The sequence below is a fragment of the Etheostoma spectabile genome, unplaced genomic scaffold (genome assembly GCF_008692095.1).
Source record: "Etheostoma spectabile isolate EspeVRDwgs_2016 unplaced genomic scaffold, UIUC_Espe_1.0 scaffold270, whole genome shotgun sequence".
NCBI lineage: Eukaryota > Metazoa > Chordata > Actinopteri > Perciformes > Percidae > Etheostoma > Etheostoma spectabile.
The window spans coordinates 332,507-351,751 of NW_022605574.1; the positions used below are offsets into that span (position 1 = coordinate 332,507).

General features: G+C 43.1%; 1 protein-coding gene across 1 annotated transcript in view; it reads right to left on the reverse strand.

The window, feature by feature from the left end:
- LOC116685771 (multiple epidermal growth factor-like domains protein 11) overlaps positions 1-19,245 on the reverse strand; it is a 166,581-nt gene that overhangs the window by 50,919 nt on the left and 96,417 nt on the right. Inside the window, 3 exon segments of the mRNA XM_032510698.1 lie at positions 2,272-2,408; positions 3,855-3,975; positions 8,436-8,682. Coding sequence (XP_032366589.1) covers positions 2,272-2,408; positions 3,855-3,975; positions 8,436-8,682 — 505 coding nt within the window.

Consider the following 19,245-nt stretch of genomic DNA (forward strand, 5'->3'; position numbering starts at 1 on the left):
ATATATATATATATATATTACTAGTAATAGTTCCCTGAAACATGGGAACGGAACAGGCCGTGCAGCTGCTGAATCTGTTTTCATTTCAGATCAACAAAGGTCAGTTTAAAAGATTTTGGTCAGATTTTTAGAGACTCTAGTCACGCTCATCCCGCTCCTCGTTTCCTGTTTAGCGCTCCACCAATCAGATTGGTCACTTGAGTTCGACTGCCGGCAGTGCCCGCCTTCCGACTGAGCATGTCAGGTCGGCCAACATGAAGGCCGCCGGGCCCTCGGGACCACTCCGGACGGACGACGGCACAGAACACAGCCAACAGACTCGAGTCACCGACCTCGGCAGACTGTCCGACGGAGGTTATCGGGTTGGTGTGCCACGGCCCCTAGGCAGTGTGCGGAAGTTTCTTTGCAACTCCCCACAGATGACATGTCGTTGACCATCACGTACTGTACAGTCACACCGGTCTAGGGTCAACAGGCTCCGACATTAGGCTGAGGCCCTGAGGGGTCTTTATCACGAGCACCGCTCTGTAGGGTAACGCCTTAGTTGGGCCGACGTCTCGGCATCATTCTCAACACGTCTGCATGTTGAAACCATTAAGAAATAGACAAATCACTCAATTAAAATGGATCCGGGAGGATTTGTGTTTTGTGTCACGTTTAAATCATGGTGACTTCCTCAGGACTCTTATCTCGGTTAATTCCATTAGAACGTGGACGAGGAGGAAGAGAACTCCATCTAAGAATTACTCTGTGTAGGCTAATTCACCTGTCTGGGGCCTAAATGAATGGAGGTAATTTGGCTCAATTGAGAGTAAAGAAGGGGAAAGAGAGAGAGAGAAGGATGGAGAGAGAGGAAGGATGAGCGAAAGAGTGGAAGGATGAGAGACACAGAAAGATGTGGAGAGTGGTGGAAGGATGAGAGACCTAGAAAGATGGGGAGAGTGGTGGAAGGAGGAGAGAGAGAAAGATGGGGAGAGTGGTGGAAGGAGGAGAGAGAGAAAGATGGGGAGAGTGGTGGAAGGAGGAGAGAGAGAAAGATGGGGAGAGGGTGGAAGGAGGAGAGAGAGAAAGATGGGGAGAGTGGTGGAAGGAGGAGAGAGAGAAAGATGGGGAGAGTGGTGGAAGGAGGAGAGAGAGAAAGATGGGGAGAGTGGTGGAAGGAGGAGAGAAAGATGGAGGGAGAGAGAAAGATAGAGAAAGAAAAAGATGGAGAGAGTGGAAGGAGGAGAGGGACAGAGGAAGGCGGGGCTGCAGAGTCTCTTTCAACCAATAGACAATATCGGAGAGTATGGAGGAAATAAAGAAGGTAATGATTTCAAATGGTTTTTGCTTTAAATCCCCCCCCCCCAAAAAAGTGCATAGTAGCAATCAATGAGCATTTGTATGTTGGAGAGAATAGGAGGGAAGGACTCTAACATAACACTAAACATGAAGTCTTTATATTCTCTACTAGAAATTCCCCTAGTCAAACACTTTTCATCTGTTTAAATGTACTTTAAAAGAGAGATATGTGTATTTTTTGACCACGACTCAACTCTAAACAGAAACTTCATATTCTCTCAAACAAATGTATCTATAGTTCACATTCGTACAACCTATTACTAATTTTGAGGACACACAGCGAGGTGTAGACCAGTTGTGTTAAGTAGCATGGCTCTTTACAAAAGTACACACCCCACATATTAAATGAGGGATGTTTTGTGGTCAACCAGGACTGACTTTAGAGTTACTAAATATTTCAATTGGTCTCTAAAATGTCAGAAAATGCTAAAAAATGTGGATCAGTGTTTTACAAAGCCCAAGATGACGGACGTCCTTAAATGTCTTGTATATATTGTACATATTATAAATATTCTAAATATTCAGTTTACTGTCACAGAGGAATGAAGACATTTGAAAATATTAACATATATTTAAGAAGCTGGAGTAGGAGAGCTTTTATTTCAATAAAATAACTCAAACGGATTAACTGCTTATCAAAATGGTTGGCGATCAATTTAATAATTGACATCGAATCAATTATTTCTTGCTGTCGAGCTTTGCATTTCATACATACATGTTCAATATTCCTCTTTATTTTATATTAACATATTTACATTGACACCAACTGATCCTATCAGTTTCCCCTCTCTATTTACGGTTTATTACACTCATATTCATCTTTCTCCCGGCTGAATTCTACTAATATTTTTCCACTCCGACCAGCTAATTTCCCCGAGGGCGGCCACTGAGGCTTTGATATCAAGGTGCGGTCACGCTGTCCCCCCGTACCTCTGGCCGATGTAGCCGGCGGTGCACTGACACTGGCCGCTGATGTGGTCACACAGGCCTCCGTTACGACACGTGCACTCCTGAGAGCAATTAATGCCGAATGATCCGAAGGAGCACGGCTGTGCGCACACCGGACCCTGAGGAGGAAGACGACATGGCCGCCGTGTTAACATGTGAATACAAAGTGTTTGAAGGTATTACTGTGGAAAAGGACAGACTCAAGTTAATACCACACGCTTTATGAATGAAGTTTGTCACAGTGGATGACAGAAGTGATGTCTGTATGTGTCTGGAAGAAAGGATGTTCTCATCAAAATGTTCTGCTATCTGATATCCTTAAATTGACTTTATGCAGTGAATTAAAAAAAAAAAAGTGAGGGCATTTTAGGCCTTTGATTAGACAGGACAGCTTGAGACGTGGGGGGGGGGGGGGGGGGGGGGGGGGGGGGGGAATGACTGCTGCGGTGAGGACTGAGTCTTTGTAGATGGGGCGCACCCTCACAAAAGTGAATTTCAAAATAAAATCACCAGAAGTGTTTTCCTTACTGGCTCGTTTGGAGCAGTTGCTCCGAGACCGGAAGCGTCTATCCCTGAAGATGGTTTTGAACATTGAAAATCAACACTTTTGTTGAGGCTTTTAATCAATGTTTTTAAGTTTTTGTCCCTTTTTTCAACACTTCTGGCGCTTTTTTTTATGTTTGTCACTTGTTCTGATGTTTAACACTACGTAACACTAACTTATTAACTTTAGTTTTACAGTTATTTTTGGAATTTGTCGTCAATAAACTTCATTTTTAGGAAATTTTACCTAATGTTTGAGTTAGAAAAGCAGAAATTAGGAATTATTGAGACTAAAATTAAAGGAATGGATGTTGATGATAATCACAGACTGGAATATGTCAACTTTTACTCAATACTATTTCAACAACAACTTTTTTTTGGAAACCACATTTTTTTCTCCAAATGCTATAAAATTTAATAAGACACCCCAAAATTAGTGTGAGTAGAGATTTGTACTTGCCAAATCATGTTATTTTGAGAAATTCCAATTGGGTAGTTAAAAAGAACATTAATATAGGAAAACAGGTCAATTTGACCCGAGGACAACGTGAGGGTTAAGGGTGTGGCATTGAGTAATGAAAGTCGCCCATCTTGTGGGCGGCACCAAGCGTGGATTTTAAAATCTCTGCACGCAATTGGATATAATACATTTTATTTATAATGCCCTTTACATTTCAAATTAAATCTCAAAGTGCTAAATAAAAACTAGGACCAATCACAAAAACACACAGGGTGAATCCAGAGCCCCATACGCTTAGCTGCCAGCGGAGCTAACTGGTAGATTAAAATGTCGTCATCTGAGCAGGTGCAGTGTACTTATGAGTTAATAAGAGCATCCCCTGATGATATTAAACGCAGGCATGGTGTGAATTGAACTTTGGGAAGAAAACATGGAAAACCTGGGATATGAAATGACACAAACATGGTGGTCTCAGATTTGGACTTAAAGATGTCTCTGATTGTTGAACTCAGACAGGCATGCACACTAGCTGATGACGTGGGGCGTGTGGAGCAGGTCGTACCACCCAGCCGGCGGGACAGGAGCACTCTCCGGTGACGTGATGGCATGTTCCTCCGTTCTGACAGGGACAGCGCTGTTCACACAGAGAGCCGTGTTTGCCTGGAGGACAAGGCTCCTCGCAGCTGCAGGGAAGGGACAGAAGAAGCAGGTGTTTACGTTGGGATGTGATGGGACAGTTCAGAGGGACGCACCTCATCACTGACAACATAGTCTCGCATTGACAGACCTTCTTTCCCAGCGCTGCGGAGGAGGGTCTGGCTAGTCCACACAGAATTATTATCATTTTATTTATTTATTTATCGGCATTTCTTTAAATCAATCCCAATCGTTGTGGGCGGTGCTAAGCCAGGAAGGAAGTTGTTTTTGTGGAACGTGTACATTCAAAAGTAGTTTTAGTCGTGCAACTGAAAACTCTGATTGGACAGATAGTCTAGCTAGCTGTCTGGATTTACCCTGCAGAGATCTGAGGACCAGGTAACCATAGTCCTCAGATTGGACAGATAGTCTAGCTAGCTGACTGGATTTACCCTGCAGAGATCTGAGGACCAGGTAACCATAGTCCTCCAAAATCCACCACAGGTTTGAACGCCAACACACAAAAAAGAGGTAGGTGACGGACATCCGGCCGAAATGAAAGACCTCTGGCGGAATTTCCGGTGGCACCTGAACAATCCTAGAAAGGGAACGTTGTGGATATAGACTACTGACGACATAACCTTGGGCTTGCTTAGTTTGTTCGTCAGTTGTGTCACACAACATTTTAAACGAACTAACCGATGGAGGCAGCGGTAGAGCAGCAACTCCCGTGTTCTGCGAGGTAAAATTACTTTTTGTCAAAGCAGTCTGGAGGCTTTGAAGAGCTCAGAGAAAACGGCTTCAGTTCCCTGTAGTAAAGGGCTGTCTGACAGCAAGGTAAAGTGGGGAAAATATTCCAAATATAGCGTACCCTTTAACTGATATATAAGTTTTTAGGTGTCTAAATGTGTTTAGCTGCTTCTCCAAACTGCGGACGTGCCGACCGCCGTCTACTGTAGCTAACACACCGACTATGGAGACGTAGCTCAGACAACCACACTGAAAAAACATCTGAAATGTCCCTTTAATGTTTCCAAATGAAGGGAAAGCAGAAGGTTAAAGTCTGAACTGTCAAGGTAAAGAAATATAATACTTCAATGGCAATTGTATTTCAAAGTCAACATGCAAAACATCCAAATATCTCCATTTACTAAAGTGTCATTGTAACTCACAATCCGCACAACAACTAATAGTGTTGGTCAATGTATAAACACGTTATTTTGCATCTACCATCATCATCTTCACTGCTCCATGTGCCAACTGTGTTCTGATACTGCAAATGTTTTCTACTTTTAATCATCTAGTTCTCTTCTCTTTTCACACAACCGACACGTAGAAAAGAATTCAGGCTTGTTCCCAATAAAGAAAGAACTGCTTTGGTGATGTTTGCTTAATGACTGGCTTGGTTTCATTTCCACTAAATGAATGTTGGTGTAAACTTGGATTTGATGCACTGTGTGAAAAAAAAAGATTGTTTTTTGTTTTGTCTGGAGTGTTTTTTGTTGCAGTATTTTGTTGATTTGTATGAGGAAAAATCTAATTATTCTTTGGTATATTTCTTATATATAAATAAATAAATCACAATTTGTAGAATGTATGTTATAAATGTTATAAATTGTTATACATTGTGCCTAAAAAGCATCAAGCAGTAACTAAAATTACTTGTTGCCTCATTTAAGTTCATCTTCATTATTTTAATTCAAAAAATCTCTGCGTCTGAAACAAAGCAAACGCCCTTCAACACATGCGGAGAATTCAGAAAGACATAAATGCATCCCATCCAGCAGCATATAGCGTGGTTTATGCTTTTGTGTTAAATCTATACTATGGCTACCTATGACGACACGCAGTGACACGGGCCCTATGCCCACGCCGGACCCTACGCCGGACCCTACGCCGGACCCTACGCCGGACCCTACGCCGGACCCTACGCCGGACCCTACGCCGGACCCTAAGCCGGACCCTACGCCGTAGCTTGACATACAGTACACCTCTCAAAAACGGTTACTACATGTTGCCGCTTGTCTCTCAGCTGTGGCTTGGTAGCGTTTCATTCCCCCCGACTCATTTCCTGCTTCTCCTTCTCCATGAACAACATGAGACCAAGGACAGGGTTAACTTCTCCTGCTACAGGTTTCCCGCCGTGGTCAGAAAGCTCAGAGAAGACACTGTGTTTCTCTCGCAATGACTCTGGAGTCCGTAGTCGCTTCGAAGCTAATCCCTGTCCCTCTCTCACTCGCTCTACCGCACACTCCCCACCACACACACGTCGTCCCTGCTAATCTCTTAAATAGACACCAACGCACAGGTATAAACTTCAGGCCCCTTACATAGGCTACGGAAAAAGCTCTACAGGGAGCCTCCACAGAAACATTAATCAAGCTTCATGCTGCGTTCTCGTGTGTGGTGGAATTCCCAGAAACACCATGTTGTGGTAAGACGAGAGGAGGGGAAACTTAGGTAACACTGGGTCATAGATCAGCAGATGAGACTATCTATTCGGCCGTACTCCATCACTTAAACCTGTCCTGTGTTCAAGTATAAATTCACGTGTGTCTCCAGAGATGGAGGGAGTCAAAGCTGCGTGATGAGGAAATGATGTGTTTCAGGAGCGTCTCCTTTGAAGTTCGGCGGAAACAATCCTTAACTTATTCCACAGGGAGAGATAGACTGAACTTTTTAAATTTGGGTGAGCATCTGTGTTTGCCCGGCCATTAATAGCTTTACATGACCCAAACTTAACACCTGTTTAGCATGAGATAAATGCCTCTTGGAGATGCTGAGTGCCCCAGAGTTGGGATGGCACACATTGTGGTTTAACTGTACTGCTTGATCCTTAGAGCCCTATCTTGCACCCAGCGCAATTGACTTTGTACACCAACGCATGCATCATTCCTATTTTTCACCTGATGCACAGCGGACTTTTCCCTCCACAGACTCACGTCGGTAAATTAGGGAATGAACTTTCGCTCCCGGGGGCGGTTAAGCAAAAAGAGGAGGCGTGTTCCAACGCAAACACTTCCTGGTGCTATATAAAAAAACCTAATCTAAAGTCAGTAAGTAAATCATACATAAATATAAGGAAAAATATGACCTTGTTTTACACATTTCCATGAATCGTGGATGCGTTGATGACATAAATGTGGAACTATTAGAGGACTTAAGGCGACGTGTCGAACTGCATGTGCCGATGCCACTTAACCCGACTGCCACAGCAGCAACACGGGTGAGGAGAGACAGAAGATCGTCTATAGTGAGGACATCTCGGTCTAATGGTAAAGGTGCTCTAAGCAGTATCACACGTGTTTTAGGCTAGTTGTTGTCACATACAGCTCCTCACTATCTGCTAGGTGCCTGTCCCCTGAACACGCTGTAAAAAAACGCGGTCCCTCTACAGCCCAGGGTCTACGAACGGAAACAAAAATACACTACGTCCACCTGCACCCCAAAGCTACACAAACAGTGTTCCGTTGTTCCAGCCAATAACCAACAAGAAGGATTTGGGGGTTTTCAAAAAAGCACGCCTGCTTTTGAAGGGAATGTGAGATAATGCTCTGATTGGTTTATTGCACGTTACGCCCAAACCACACCAATGAGTAAAAACCAACCCATTTTAGATTTTAAGAGTCATTTATCCCGCCGGTATAATAGCAGCAGCGCCCGAGATCCGCCCACAAAGCCACTTGGATTTGATACTTACGTTTCAGATCGTTAAAATAGGGCCCTTAATATACGTGGTGTAATACTGGATGTTGGAATAATCAGAGTACAGTGTTCCCAACTAAACGGCCCCTCAAGTTGGAACAACTCACTTTAAATGTTGGTACACAACTTACCGGGTTAACATCATATTATAAATGTTGGACTGATGGTAAGAAACATTATATTAGGTAACGTACTGCCCCTCAATTTCTTGCTCACAAGCAATTTATAAGATGATATCAGGTTGTAAGTTGCTGTCCATGTGGAGTGACCTGGATTAGTTAGAAAGGTTTTTATCATAGACAGTAAAATGATTGGACACAGCGACGTCGTAGACTTCCACAGAGACCAGTGAAGTCTTTTAGAAGCTCATTCCCGGTGATGCTGAGCGTTACTGCGCAGCCTCAAACTGAGCTTGATGGCGTAGATGTGACGTGAGCAACCTGTCTGAAAGTTGTAAGTCTTCTGGTAGCTGTGCAAGAGAAATCTGTCCGTGGATAAAAGTTACTTCATATTAATTAATTTGCCAGATACAGAAGTATTTCCAATCCATCAAAACATGGCTGAAACTCTTCTCTTATTACAAGTCAGGTAATATTTGAGTGGTTTTAGGGGATGTAGTGGTGCAGCAACAAGCCTGGGACAAAACCTCTAATATGACGCTTCTAACTGGATATAAACAATGGAAAGAGCTATTAACTTTTTCTTTAAAGGCTCCAAGCAATAAAATACAACACATCTTTTTTCTTAGCGTCCATGTTGTCTCCACGTTACGACTTAAGGCTCAGACAGAAAAGCTACTCACAAGGCGTCGGTGTATCCGGGCGCACAGAGGCACTCGCCGGTCTGATGGTGGCAGGTGGCGCCGTTGAGGCACTGGCACTCCTGCAGGCAGTCCTTGCCGTAGAAATTGGGGTCGCAGGGCTCCTCGCAGCGCCAGCCCTGGAAGCCGTCGGTGCAGACGCAGGCCCCGGTTATGGGGTTACATTTGGCCCCGTTCTGGCACTGACAGCGGTTACTGCAGTGGGGGCCCCAGAAATCGCTCTCACAGCCTGGACAGAGAGCAAGGAACAGGGCATGAGTCAACAGGTGACATAAAACTGTGTGATCATCAATACCTGCACGAGTCAAGACGTCAGAGTGTGGAGGATTTATGGACATCTGGGAGATGAAGTAATCCACATGAGTGTTGATGTTTCACAGCGAGGTCAGAGGAGAAAAGAGTACAGGACCCGTATTTATCAAACTTCTAAGACTCCCACATAACAAAGCTCTCAAGATTAACTTGGGAATAAAAATGTTCTCAGTTCAAAGTGAGAAATGAGACATTCATCGTCTAATTGACTATTTACAGAGGAGGAATTTTCAGAATAATTCTTTCCACCAGTCTGAAAAAAAAGACATGTTAGCAAAATAGCCCAAAATATCAAAAGTGACCCCGGCATGAAGAAAAAAATGTTTTGCCTTTCATGTCTTGCCGAAAACTAATTTTGGTCTTTAAAGAAAAAGTCTTCTACTTAGAGTGATGCTGTTAAAAGATAAACAAGATACTAATAGCTGCAGACAAACAGATTAGACAAGACATCATCCGTCCAGTGTGCAGATATCCTTAAGCCCCGTCTCATCATGAACACTGGCAGAAATGAATCTGTTTTAAGCTGAGGCCCCTTGAACACAGATGTGGTAAATCTACACAACCCAACCCACCGTCAACCCAAAATATCAGCGAGAGGTGACCGCCTGAACAGTCCTGATCTACAGTTCCCATAAAGCAGCAAGCGTGACATCAGTAAACTCGATGTTTACCGACCCAGCTGGCCTGAGAGCTCTTCATATCCAGAGAAACTTTGGTGCAGGCAAGCCAAGTCAACTGGATTTATACAGTGATTTTAAAACTATGAACTCACACACGCCAAAGCACAACATTTTGACTTTATCTGATGCTTTGGAGAAGAATCACCCCGTCTTAGTGCAGCTGCAGCAGAAATCCTGTCACTGATGTCGGGTTGCTGGTGGAAAACACTGCACCAACGCACACTTTCATATTTTTGTCCTTTTTAAAGTAATCACAAAAATGGAAAATAAAACTTGATTCCTAATTCTACACAATACAATGCAATTGATTAATTACTGCATCTGGCTCATCCTGAGTACTAGGAGTAGTGACAGCTATACATACAGCAGGTTCAGTGTCTTGCTCAAGGACACTTTGACATGAGAGGAGCTTGGGATCGAACCGCCAATCTTGCTGTTGAGCGGCGACCACTTTGATTGATTGATAGCTGTATTTTAAACATGTAAATAAAAATAAAACACCAGAAAAATAGTAATAGGAAAACAAACACCAAAAATAAAACTCTATTGTTTCTGGTACTTAAAAACCTCTATTTACACATGCAAAAAGGAGTGGGCAGAAGTAAAACTTATATCCTCCTACCCCTTTATACCTTGTTAATTACTACAAAATAATAAGTCTACAAGGATAAATCTATAATCAATGAAAACAACAATAAAAATAACTTTACATTTGAGCCATAAGCCATTCCCTTGAGGCACGTTCTGCGGGGAAGGCCAGTCAGCATCACCCTGGTCCCCTCGACAGAAAGCCAAGGGGATTTTTCTATTGGATTTAGGTTTATTTGTTGGAAGTTATTAAAAACAATGCAGCTCCTGTTACTGTTAAAAAGACTGTTTTGGGTTTTTTGGGGCATTTTCAGCCTTCATTTTTGACAGGACAGCTGAAGATGTGAAATTGGAGAGAGAAGGGGAATGACATGCAGCAGAGACCCGCAGGTCGGAGTCAAACCCGGACCCTCTGCATCGAGGAGTAAACCTCGATATATGGTCGGCCGCTCTACCAACTGAGCTATCTGGCCGCCCCACAAAGATTTGATTCACTGCAGACATCTACATTTTTTTCTCACCCTAATGGTGGAATATGATTATCTACTCACGAGCACACGTGGGACTAGGGTGTGGCCTATGTAACATATCAGCACCTGGGTCTTACTAGAGCCTTTTTCACATATGAACTTCGGACTATGTCTGGCCAAGATATTGGCTGGAGTTTCCCTTTCACTTAACTAGCACACAACAGAAGATTGGGTACGTCCCAGGTTCTTATTTTCATTCACAATTCCTTCCCTTTCTCACGTCTTACTCTTTCCCACTGAGGAATCATGGGAGAGAAGCGAGGAAATCATGGGAAGGGAGGAGAAACGAGGAAATTTGTGGAGGAATAAGACGTCCTTTCCTCTGAAGAGACGCGTGAATTTGTCAGCTGTACGGGTGGAGTTAACCTCTACAGCTGCGAAGGCTTCTGGGAAGGCTGCTCTCGTGTATCCTCGCTCATAGCTCCTCAGAGATCCCTCCTCCATCCTCCATCCTGGTGGCAGGAATAAGAGCGTTGAGACAGCCTTCAGTAAGGAGGGCCAGAACGTCTTCCGGTTCAAGCAAGCAGTGAGAAAATAAGATTTTGGGAAGCAGCCATTGTCTGTATCTGACACACACACACACTTACTGGAAATTCTCAATTTGCTCGGGTAGAGTATGCAGGATGCAGGACACGATGCAGATTACACCGCGATAATGGAGCCAGTTCGCAATGTGGTCATAAAGTGTTGCTTGTTGTTCCTTAAATGTGTCTAATTATTTCGGTGTTGGCCCTTAAACCACCTACACATGATATGCGATTTGCTCATCATGAAGGGTGACAAGGAAGCTATTTCCTGTTGCTAGGTAATGACATGCTGTTATCTCATGTATTGCACATTGGAAAAGTCATCGGCCACTAGGTCAAAGTTGAAATAATTTGAGCTTTGAGTGCAGCACAAAGGGGCACATTTTGAGTGGTGTGCTTTACAAAGTGCTTTACAGTAAAAACAAATAAAACAGAAGCATATAAAATACTAAGCCATATTGCTGGTTAAAAGCTTGTCTAAAAAGACGTGTCTTGAGGTATTTTCTAAAAGTTTCCACAGAATCTAAAGCTCTCGAAGCTAAAGGGAGAGGGAGGTCCAGAGCCTTGGAGCTACCACAGAAAAAGCTCGATCACCTCTGGTTTTAAAACCTGTTCTGGGGACAGTTAAAAGGTCTTGGCCTGAAGACCTCAGAGAGAGACCAGGAGTGTGGGCGTGTAATAGATCCTGGATAAGAAATTAATGGAACGGCCGGCGCAAAGCTGTTTTACCGCCTAGCACATGTAGGCGGCTTCCCCGTCGTCTCTCCAATTAGACATTTTTGTTGCTGTCTTTGCGTAAATCCCTCTTCTTCTTTTTCACCCTCGGATGTTTGGATTCTTCCGGTCATCAACTCGCCCACTCGCTTGCTCTGAATTACTTACACTTTGGGCTCGGAGGTTGCACTCGGGAGCCGGCAGGATAAAGACCGTTTGATGTCCGATCCGACTAATTCAGACGTTTGCGTTCTCACATCCAGCTCCGCCGGGTAATGTCTTGATAATTTCAGCTTTGCAGGGCATGTGTGAAAGGAGGGGTTACGATTGTCAATCTCGCAGAAGGCCTGAAGGCCGAAACGTCTTCTGAATAAAAGAGAAATGCATTTGGAGTCAAAGAATGCAACACTTTTTTTTGTTGGCTACTTTCAAGCTCCGAACTGCATTAACACACGAATGTTGCTTCATCCTGACGCGAGAACAGCTCAGAACAACACAGCACAAACATCAGCCTGCAGTGGTGACATGTAGCGTGACGAATGCAGTTTCCTTTATGCAGCACCACAGTCGACCCATCAGGCTGAAAACGCATTGAAATTCTCTCAGCCACTACATCCACAGTACTTTACTATGGGTTACTGTTTATTCTAATGGACTATTATTTACCAAAAAAATGAAATCTACATATAACTGGGCACAGTCATTATCAGCCTCTTGTAACTGAGCGGAAGGGAATGGACTATAAGAAATCCATTCTTCGAGCTGCCACCTTCCCTTTATTTACGCTGAGTGGATTCAACAGATTCTCACAATCTGTATTCAGAAAATACCTCACAGGTCTGCAGGTGGATGAATAGCTGGTATAAATCAGACCCCCAAGACATTAGATGAAAACAAGTACAAAAGACGGGACATTTTATTGCATATTACATCATCATAAGATAGCGTAAATCAAAGCGCCATTATCTTTTTTGATATATGCTCACGAGGTGAACTGCACTCCCCAGAAGGGAAGTAAAGTATCCAGGGTCTGAGTGCCAAGAGTTCTGAATGAACAGACTTAAGGTAAAATGAAAAAAAAAACACTGAAAATGGCAGTGAGAGACAGGCAAAGTTGTCCAGATTTAGATAACTTTTCCTCCCCTAAATGTGGGTGGTAGTCTCGCAGATGTTATAGTGTCAAATGTTCCATCAGTCCCGGGGTGGACGGAGCTCTGAGCAGACACGGCATAAATCAGACTCACACTCACCCCCTCTAATTTACTCTCTGTTTTCTCTCCAGTTCCTCCTGAACCGATCTCGATTTCTCTCCTCCTGTCTCTCTCTCAAAAGAGGGGAGTTCTCTTTATTTCTCTTAACTAGTGAGACAGCATAGTCAAATCCTTTATCCTCTCACAGCCTCAATTATTCAGCAGCAACGAGTCCAAATCAAGTGACTAATGACTTTGATCAAGAGTAGCTCGCTGGCACTAAGCAGAACTCTCCGCACTAAATTAAGAGCTGCATAATATACTTTGGCAAGGGCTAACTCTTTAAGGAATATTTCTAGGTTTGCCTGCGGTGTAGTAATAATGAAATGTGAGCTCGCTCTGTGGTTTGGCTCTTCTCTCTGTCATGTCTAAAAGAGAAACACACCGAGATGACATTCTTCTAGGTGTGTCTTAAAGGTCCCATGACAGTTTTATTTAAAAAAATGAAAAAACAAGTTGTGTATAGACATGTCACAGTAGGAAAAGCCCACGTGTATTCAAAACCATTAATGATGGCTGCATTCCACCTAGGAGAGGCCCTGGTGTTGAGCATGCTGACTCACTGAAATAGCTCACTGGGACACTTGATGGAATTGAGGCTATCAATTTCATCTGTACTATGATTAGTCAAAATGTCTGCAGTGAAAAAGGTCTCTTGGCCTCCAGACTGCAGATGTTCAGAAGAAAGCTAAAGAGATCTCTGTTGCATAAGCCAAAGGACTCCCTAACGAGTTACTACATCAATTCAATTTGATTTATAGTATCAAATCATAACAAAAGTTATCTAGAGACACATTACAGATAGAGTAGGTCTAGAACCCACTCTATAATTTACAAAGACCCAACAATTCTAGTAATTCCCCCAAAGAGCAAGCATTTAATGTAACAGTGGCGAGGAAATACTCCCTTTTAGGAAGAAACCTAGGACAGGCCCAGGGTGTTGTAAGGCGGTGTCTGACAGGCCGGTTGGGGGTGTGATGCACAGTGGCAATAACAGTCACAATGCAACCACACTACATTACTTATATCCACTTGAGTCCATTTATTAACATGACATCCTGCTGAAGCTTACATTTACCAGCCAAATCAACACCACTGACATCCATTACTGCTCATGTTGAGTCAGGGCGTGGTTTGTTTTGTGTTTCTTTCCAGTGGAAATGATGCTGTAAAAGGCCTTTTTTTCAGATTAATGTAACTGAAAGACATTCAGCAGCAATGTAAGTATGAAACTACCAGCCTGACATGTTCTGGTTTTAAAAGGGAGCTATGACTTAATAACTTATGACTTCCCTCTGATTTATTTTCCTGCACAGCATCTTTGCTGGTTGCCTGGCAACTTGAAGACAGACATGAGAGTGGTATCGATCTTCTCATTTAACTGTAAAGCCTCTAAATTAAACAGCACAATACGCAGTATGCAAACTACGCCTAGAACGACACACAGTAGCCTTCTCTGATCTGAGCCGTTCTTGACATTTTCTCCCACTTTGCTCAGTGAATGGCCAAATGTGTGGAGGTGTGAACGTAGCCGGGCTTTGAACTTCTATCGTGAATGATTATCTCATCACTCCCACTCCGCACGACGGCAGACTTCTCACCTCGCCTTCGAGTGTAGCAGTTTGAAACAGCTGTGGACACTTCCGCCTGCAGGCGTGTTTGCCTTTAAATTAAGCCAAGCTTACAGTAGTCAGCAATAGTCATTAATAGAGGGATGGACGGACACACAGGACAGACAGATTTTACTATACTGTACATACACACACACACACATTAGAAATGCTGGGCAGTGGAAGCCAAGTAAAACACTGTGGGGTGAAAATTGTGCGAGTAGTAGTAACTTTCTCTTTGTTGACCACTGACAAAACAAGCTACACCCTCCTACAACTGTGATGGCTGCACCTGATTGGACGAAAGCCTCACATTGCCTACATTTTTACGGTGTGTGAATTCTTTTGATTCTTTTAAAAAGCAACTTAAGACGCTGCTGTTCAAACAGGCTTTTAGTTAGACGTGGGGTTTTTATGGTTTTGTTTTTATGTTTTCCATTTGTTTCTAAGTGTCTAATGCAGGGGTCTTCAACGTTTTCCAGGCCAAGGACCCCCAAACTGATGGCGAGATGGAGCGGGGACCCCCTAATTATATATATTGTATAACATGGTGTTATATCAAACTGGTCCTATAGTACCATGTGTGCATTGATGACTGAAAGACATCTTCTGCCTCCATTTATCTGTTTACTACAGTGTGTTGAGTTCATGTTAATGTGGATTTAAAGACATTTCAATTAGTGGAAAAAATTGCTGGGGGGGGGGGGGGGGAATATAAAAAAAAAGTGTAATCAACCAAAACTTTCGCAACCCCCATGCAGTACCTCCGCGGACCCCCTGTTGAAGACCCCTGGTCTAATGCATTATATTGTACTCATTTTACTGTGAAGCACTTTGTGATTTTTATCTGTGACAGGTGCTATATAAATAAATCTTACTTACTTACTTACTTACTCACTCACATGGGGCTGTCTGCTCCTTTGTTTCAAAACAGATCAACATTACGGGCGTTGAAATGAATCAATCCATCGATGCATAGCTATGGGGACGTGGACAATTCTGCATCGATGCAGTGACAGATTGTAATTGATTATTGCCTTATGATGTTACTTGTTGATTTTTTAAAATTTTGCCTTTCATCTGTGGTCGGCTGTGTTAAGACTCTGCTACATTCAGGAAGTGTCTTTTTTTAACCCTCCTGTTGTCTTTGGGTCAAATCTGACCCATTTTCAAAAAGTTTCTATCGTCAGAATTGCATTTGGGTGTTTTATTACATTTTACAGCATTTGAAAAAAATGACAAAAGTACCTTGAAAAAAAGTGTCAAAAATGAAGTAAAAAGCAAAGAAAACATTAATAAAGCGCTAAAAGAAATCTACAAAAAATCTCAAAAGTGACAAAATACTTAGAACGCTTATATATACTTATACGCAGAAGAGCAGAAACTAAAAAGGGGAGTTCATATATATCGGACTGTCATCACTAAATTTAAGACATTTTGTGTTTAGAGTTTTTATCAGAAAATGCGGCAGATTATTAGATATTTGGGGGTGTTATTACATAATTAGGTATACATGTATTCCATTTTGACGTTTTATTACATAATGTGTTGTCCAGCCTGCTTCTCCAAACTGTTGTCGAGCCAACCACCATCTACCGTAGCTAACACACTGACTATGGACACGTAGCTCGGACTACACTAAACAAAACATCTGAACTATCCCTTTAAGTGCATCCACACCTCTGGCAGCCCACAGCACCGATAATGATAAACACACAACACAGTCTCTTGATTCTTAATATGAATCCATGTCAACACGTAACGTCGATGTGTATATTTGGAGTAGGTGCAACCTATTTATTGATTTAACGTATTCTTGACAAACTGCTGCTGTTGCGCCGTAACAAGTCACAGGTGTGTACATTCAGCCTAATAAAGTTATAATACATTCAGTGCTAACCACATTGTTAGAGCTCAGTCTTGAAGAGAAAGTCATTTTTCCAACAAAATTCAACTGGAAATTGCACGATTTGATTAGGCACCAGCATGAAAGGTCCGTATAATACTGCTCGGCACGGCTGATTGATGTCGTCATTAAATCTAGTGCTGGGCCTACTTTAAATGCCGATCTCTCTAGTCTCTCCAGCCATTCGTAAAATATAAAATAAAACCTTACGGGTTTCACTGAACTGCTTTTCAATGACACAGCTAAAGTAATGCAAATATAATAATTATCCATTAGTCATTATCAGGTGGACGTCAGTGGGCTGCGTTGTGAGTTTTGTTTCATAACAAGTGCTACAGTACAATGTGTGGTCTGAACAAAAATATGTCTATCTGCATTTCTAGGGCTATGATCATTTGAGTGTGCAGAGATCTATTTTCCTAAACTATTTGGAGTGCTTTCCAAAGTACCTTTATATGTTATTAATATTATTATTATCCACATTTAGGATCCAGCACCCAGTCTTCTAAGTTTCAAGGTGAGTTGAACGTGTTAAGTTTTATTTCTTTTCCAAACTTCATTCAGCAAATTCTACAGAGGATGTTTTTTTTAGCAATGTCCTGCTTCAATTCACCAATCAATACAGACGCAGGATGGGCCACACGATTCAAGAGATTGTGAAATTAAAAAAAGCTAAGTTTCCGAATGGAAAAGTTTCCATTCACAAGAGCAGATTAATAAACAAAACAAAAACAAAATTAAACAAAACAACCTGGGAAAACACTCAAGAGGATAACATTAATTGTTGACTTCCAAAAGCCCACTAGAGGGCCTTTCACACATAAAATGTGTTTTTTATTTGCTTATTTAGAGAATTCAAAGTAAATATGAACCACACAGACTCTCCCGTTAAAAAAAAACAGCACAGATATCAGTTAAAGACGCTGAAAAAACACTAAACTGCTCATCCTACAAACTAAGATTTACAATCAAAGTCTGTGACATGATTACTTTTTCCCATCGGCCCCAATATGATGAGAGAATTAGTTTCCCCATGAAGAGGATGCATGCGCCCAGGTGAGAGGGTGATGGACGAGCAGCCTGATCGGACAGGAACGACGGGGGAATACCCTGCCAATAAGGGAGGCAAAGGGATAGTGCTGAGTGGCCGAAAACACAGCAGCACTCCCACTGCCAGTGGGCCATCTGTTGATCTATGAAGCAGCCAGCAAACTCATCTGTCTTGGTTCTGCCCCGCTATTCAACCTATAGGTCTGTGGGGGCCGGACTGTGAGCTACAGCGAGGGTTTTTTAGTGTTCACCTGGACATATTAGGGTCACGCACAGCTGGAGAACACAGAGAGAGGGGAGCAACGATCCGATGTTAGGATCGGATATCTGCCCCGATATTGACAAAATAGCTGGATCGGGGATAGGAAAAATTAACAGATCCTCAGACCGGTCCAGTTTTTTTTTTTTCTCTCTGTTGCAGCTGGAAAAGTTGAGTTAACCGTTGAGCAACATGGAGCGAGCCAAAGAGTCGGCTGTGTGGAGATATGTCATGCTTGCCAAGCCAACTAGTTTGTCTGCTGTTTGCGAGGGGTGGTGGTGGTAGTACTGCAAAGAACAATACTACCAATTTAATCAAGCACATCCAACAGCACCATGCAAATTCAATATATTACATCTATGTTATTTAGTCTTAGCCAGGAAAGTAATGTTAGGAATGCTTGGAAAGTCTGGTGCCTTTAGTCTCTTTCACATAGTGGAAGGAAGGTGGACGGTTTACAGTTTATTATTAATTCAACAACGGTATTGGATCGGTATCGGGTATTGACAGACACACAAAGCCCAGGCCTCGATATTGTGTATCGACAGACACACAAAGCCCAGGCATCGGTATCGGGTATTGACAGACACACAAAGCCCAGGCCTCAATATCGTGTATCGACAGACACACAAAGGCCAGGCATCGGTATCGGGTATCGCCATACACAAAGGCCAGGCCATGGTATCGGTATCGCCAGATACACAAAGGCCAGGATCGGTATTGGGTATCGCCAGATACACAAAGGCCGCATGGGTATCGGGTATTGACAGACACGCAAAGCCAGGCATCGGTATCGGGTATCGACAGATACACAAACCCAGGCAGGGGTATCGGGTATCGACAGATACCCAAGGCCAGGCATCGGTATCGGTATCGCCAGACACACAAAGCCCAGCATCGTATCGGGTATCGCCAGATACACAAGGCAGGCATTGGTATCGGTTATCGCCAGATACCCAAAGGCCAGGCATCGGTATCGGGTATCGCCAGACACACAAAGCCCAGGCATCGGTATCGGGTATCGCCAGATACACAAAGGCCAGGCATGGGTATCGGGTATCGCCAGACACACAAAGCCCAGGCCTCAATATCGTGTATCGACAGACACACAAAGGCCAGGCATCGGTATCGGGTATCGCCAGATACACAAAGGCCAGGCATCGGTATCGCCAGATACACAAAGGCCAGGCATGGGTATCGGGTATCGCCAGATACACAAAGGCCAGGCATCGGTATCGGGTATCGCCAGATACACAAAGGCCAGGCATGGGTATCGGGTATTGACAGACACGCAAAGGCCAGGCATCGGTATCGGGTATCGACAGATACACAAAAGCCAGGCATGGGTATCGGGTATCGACAGATA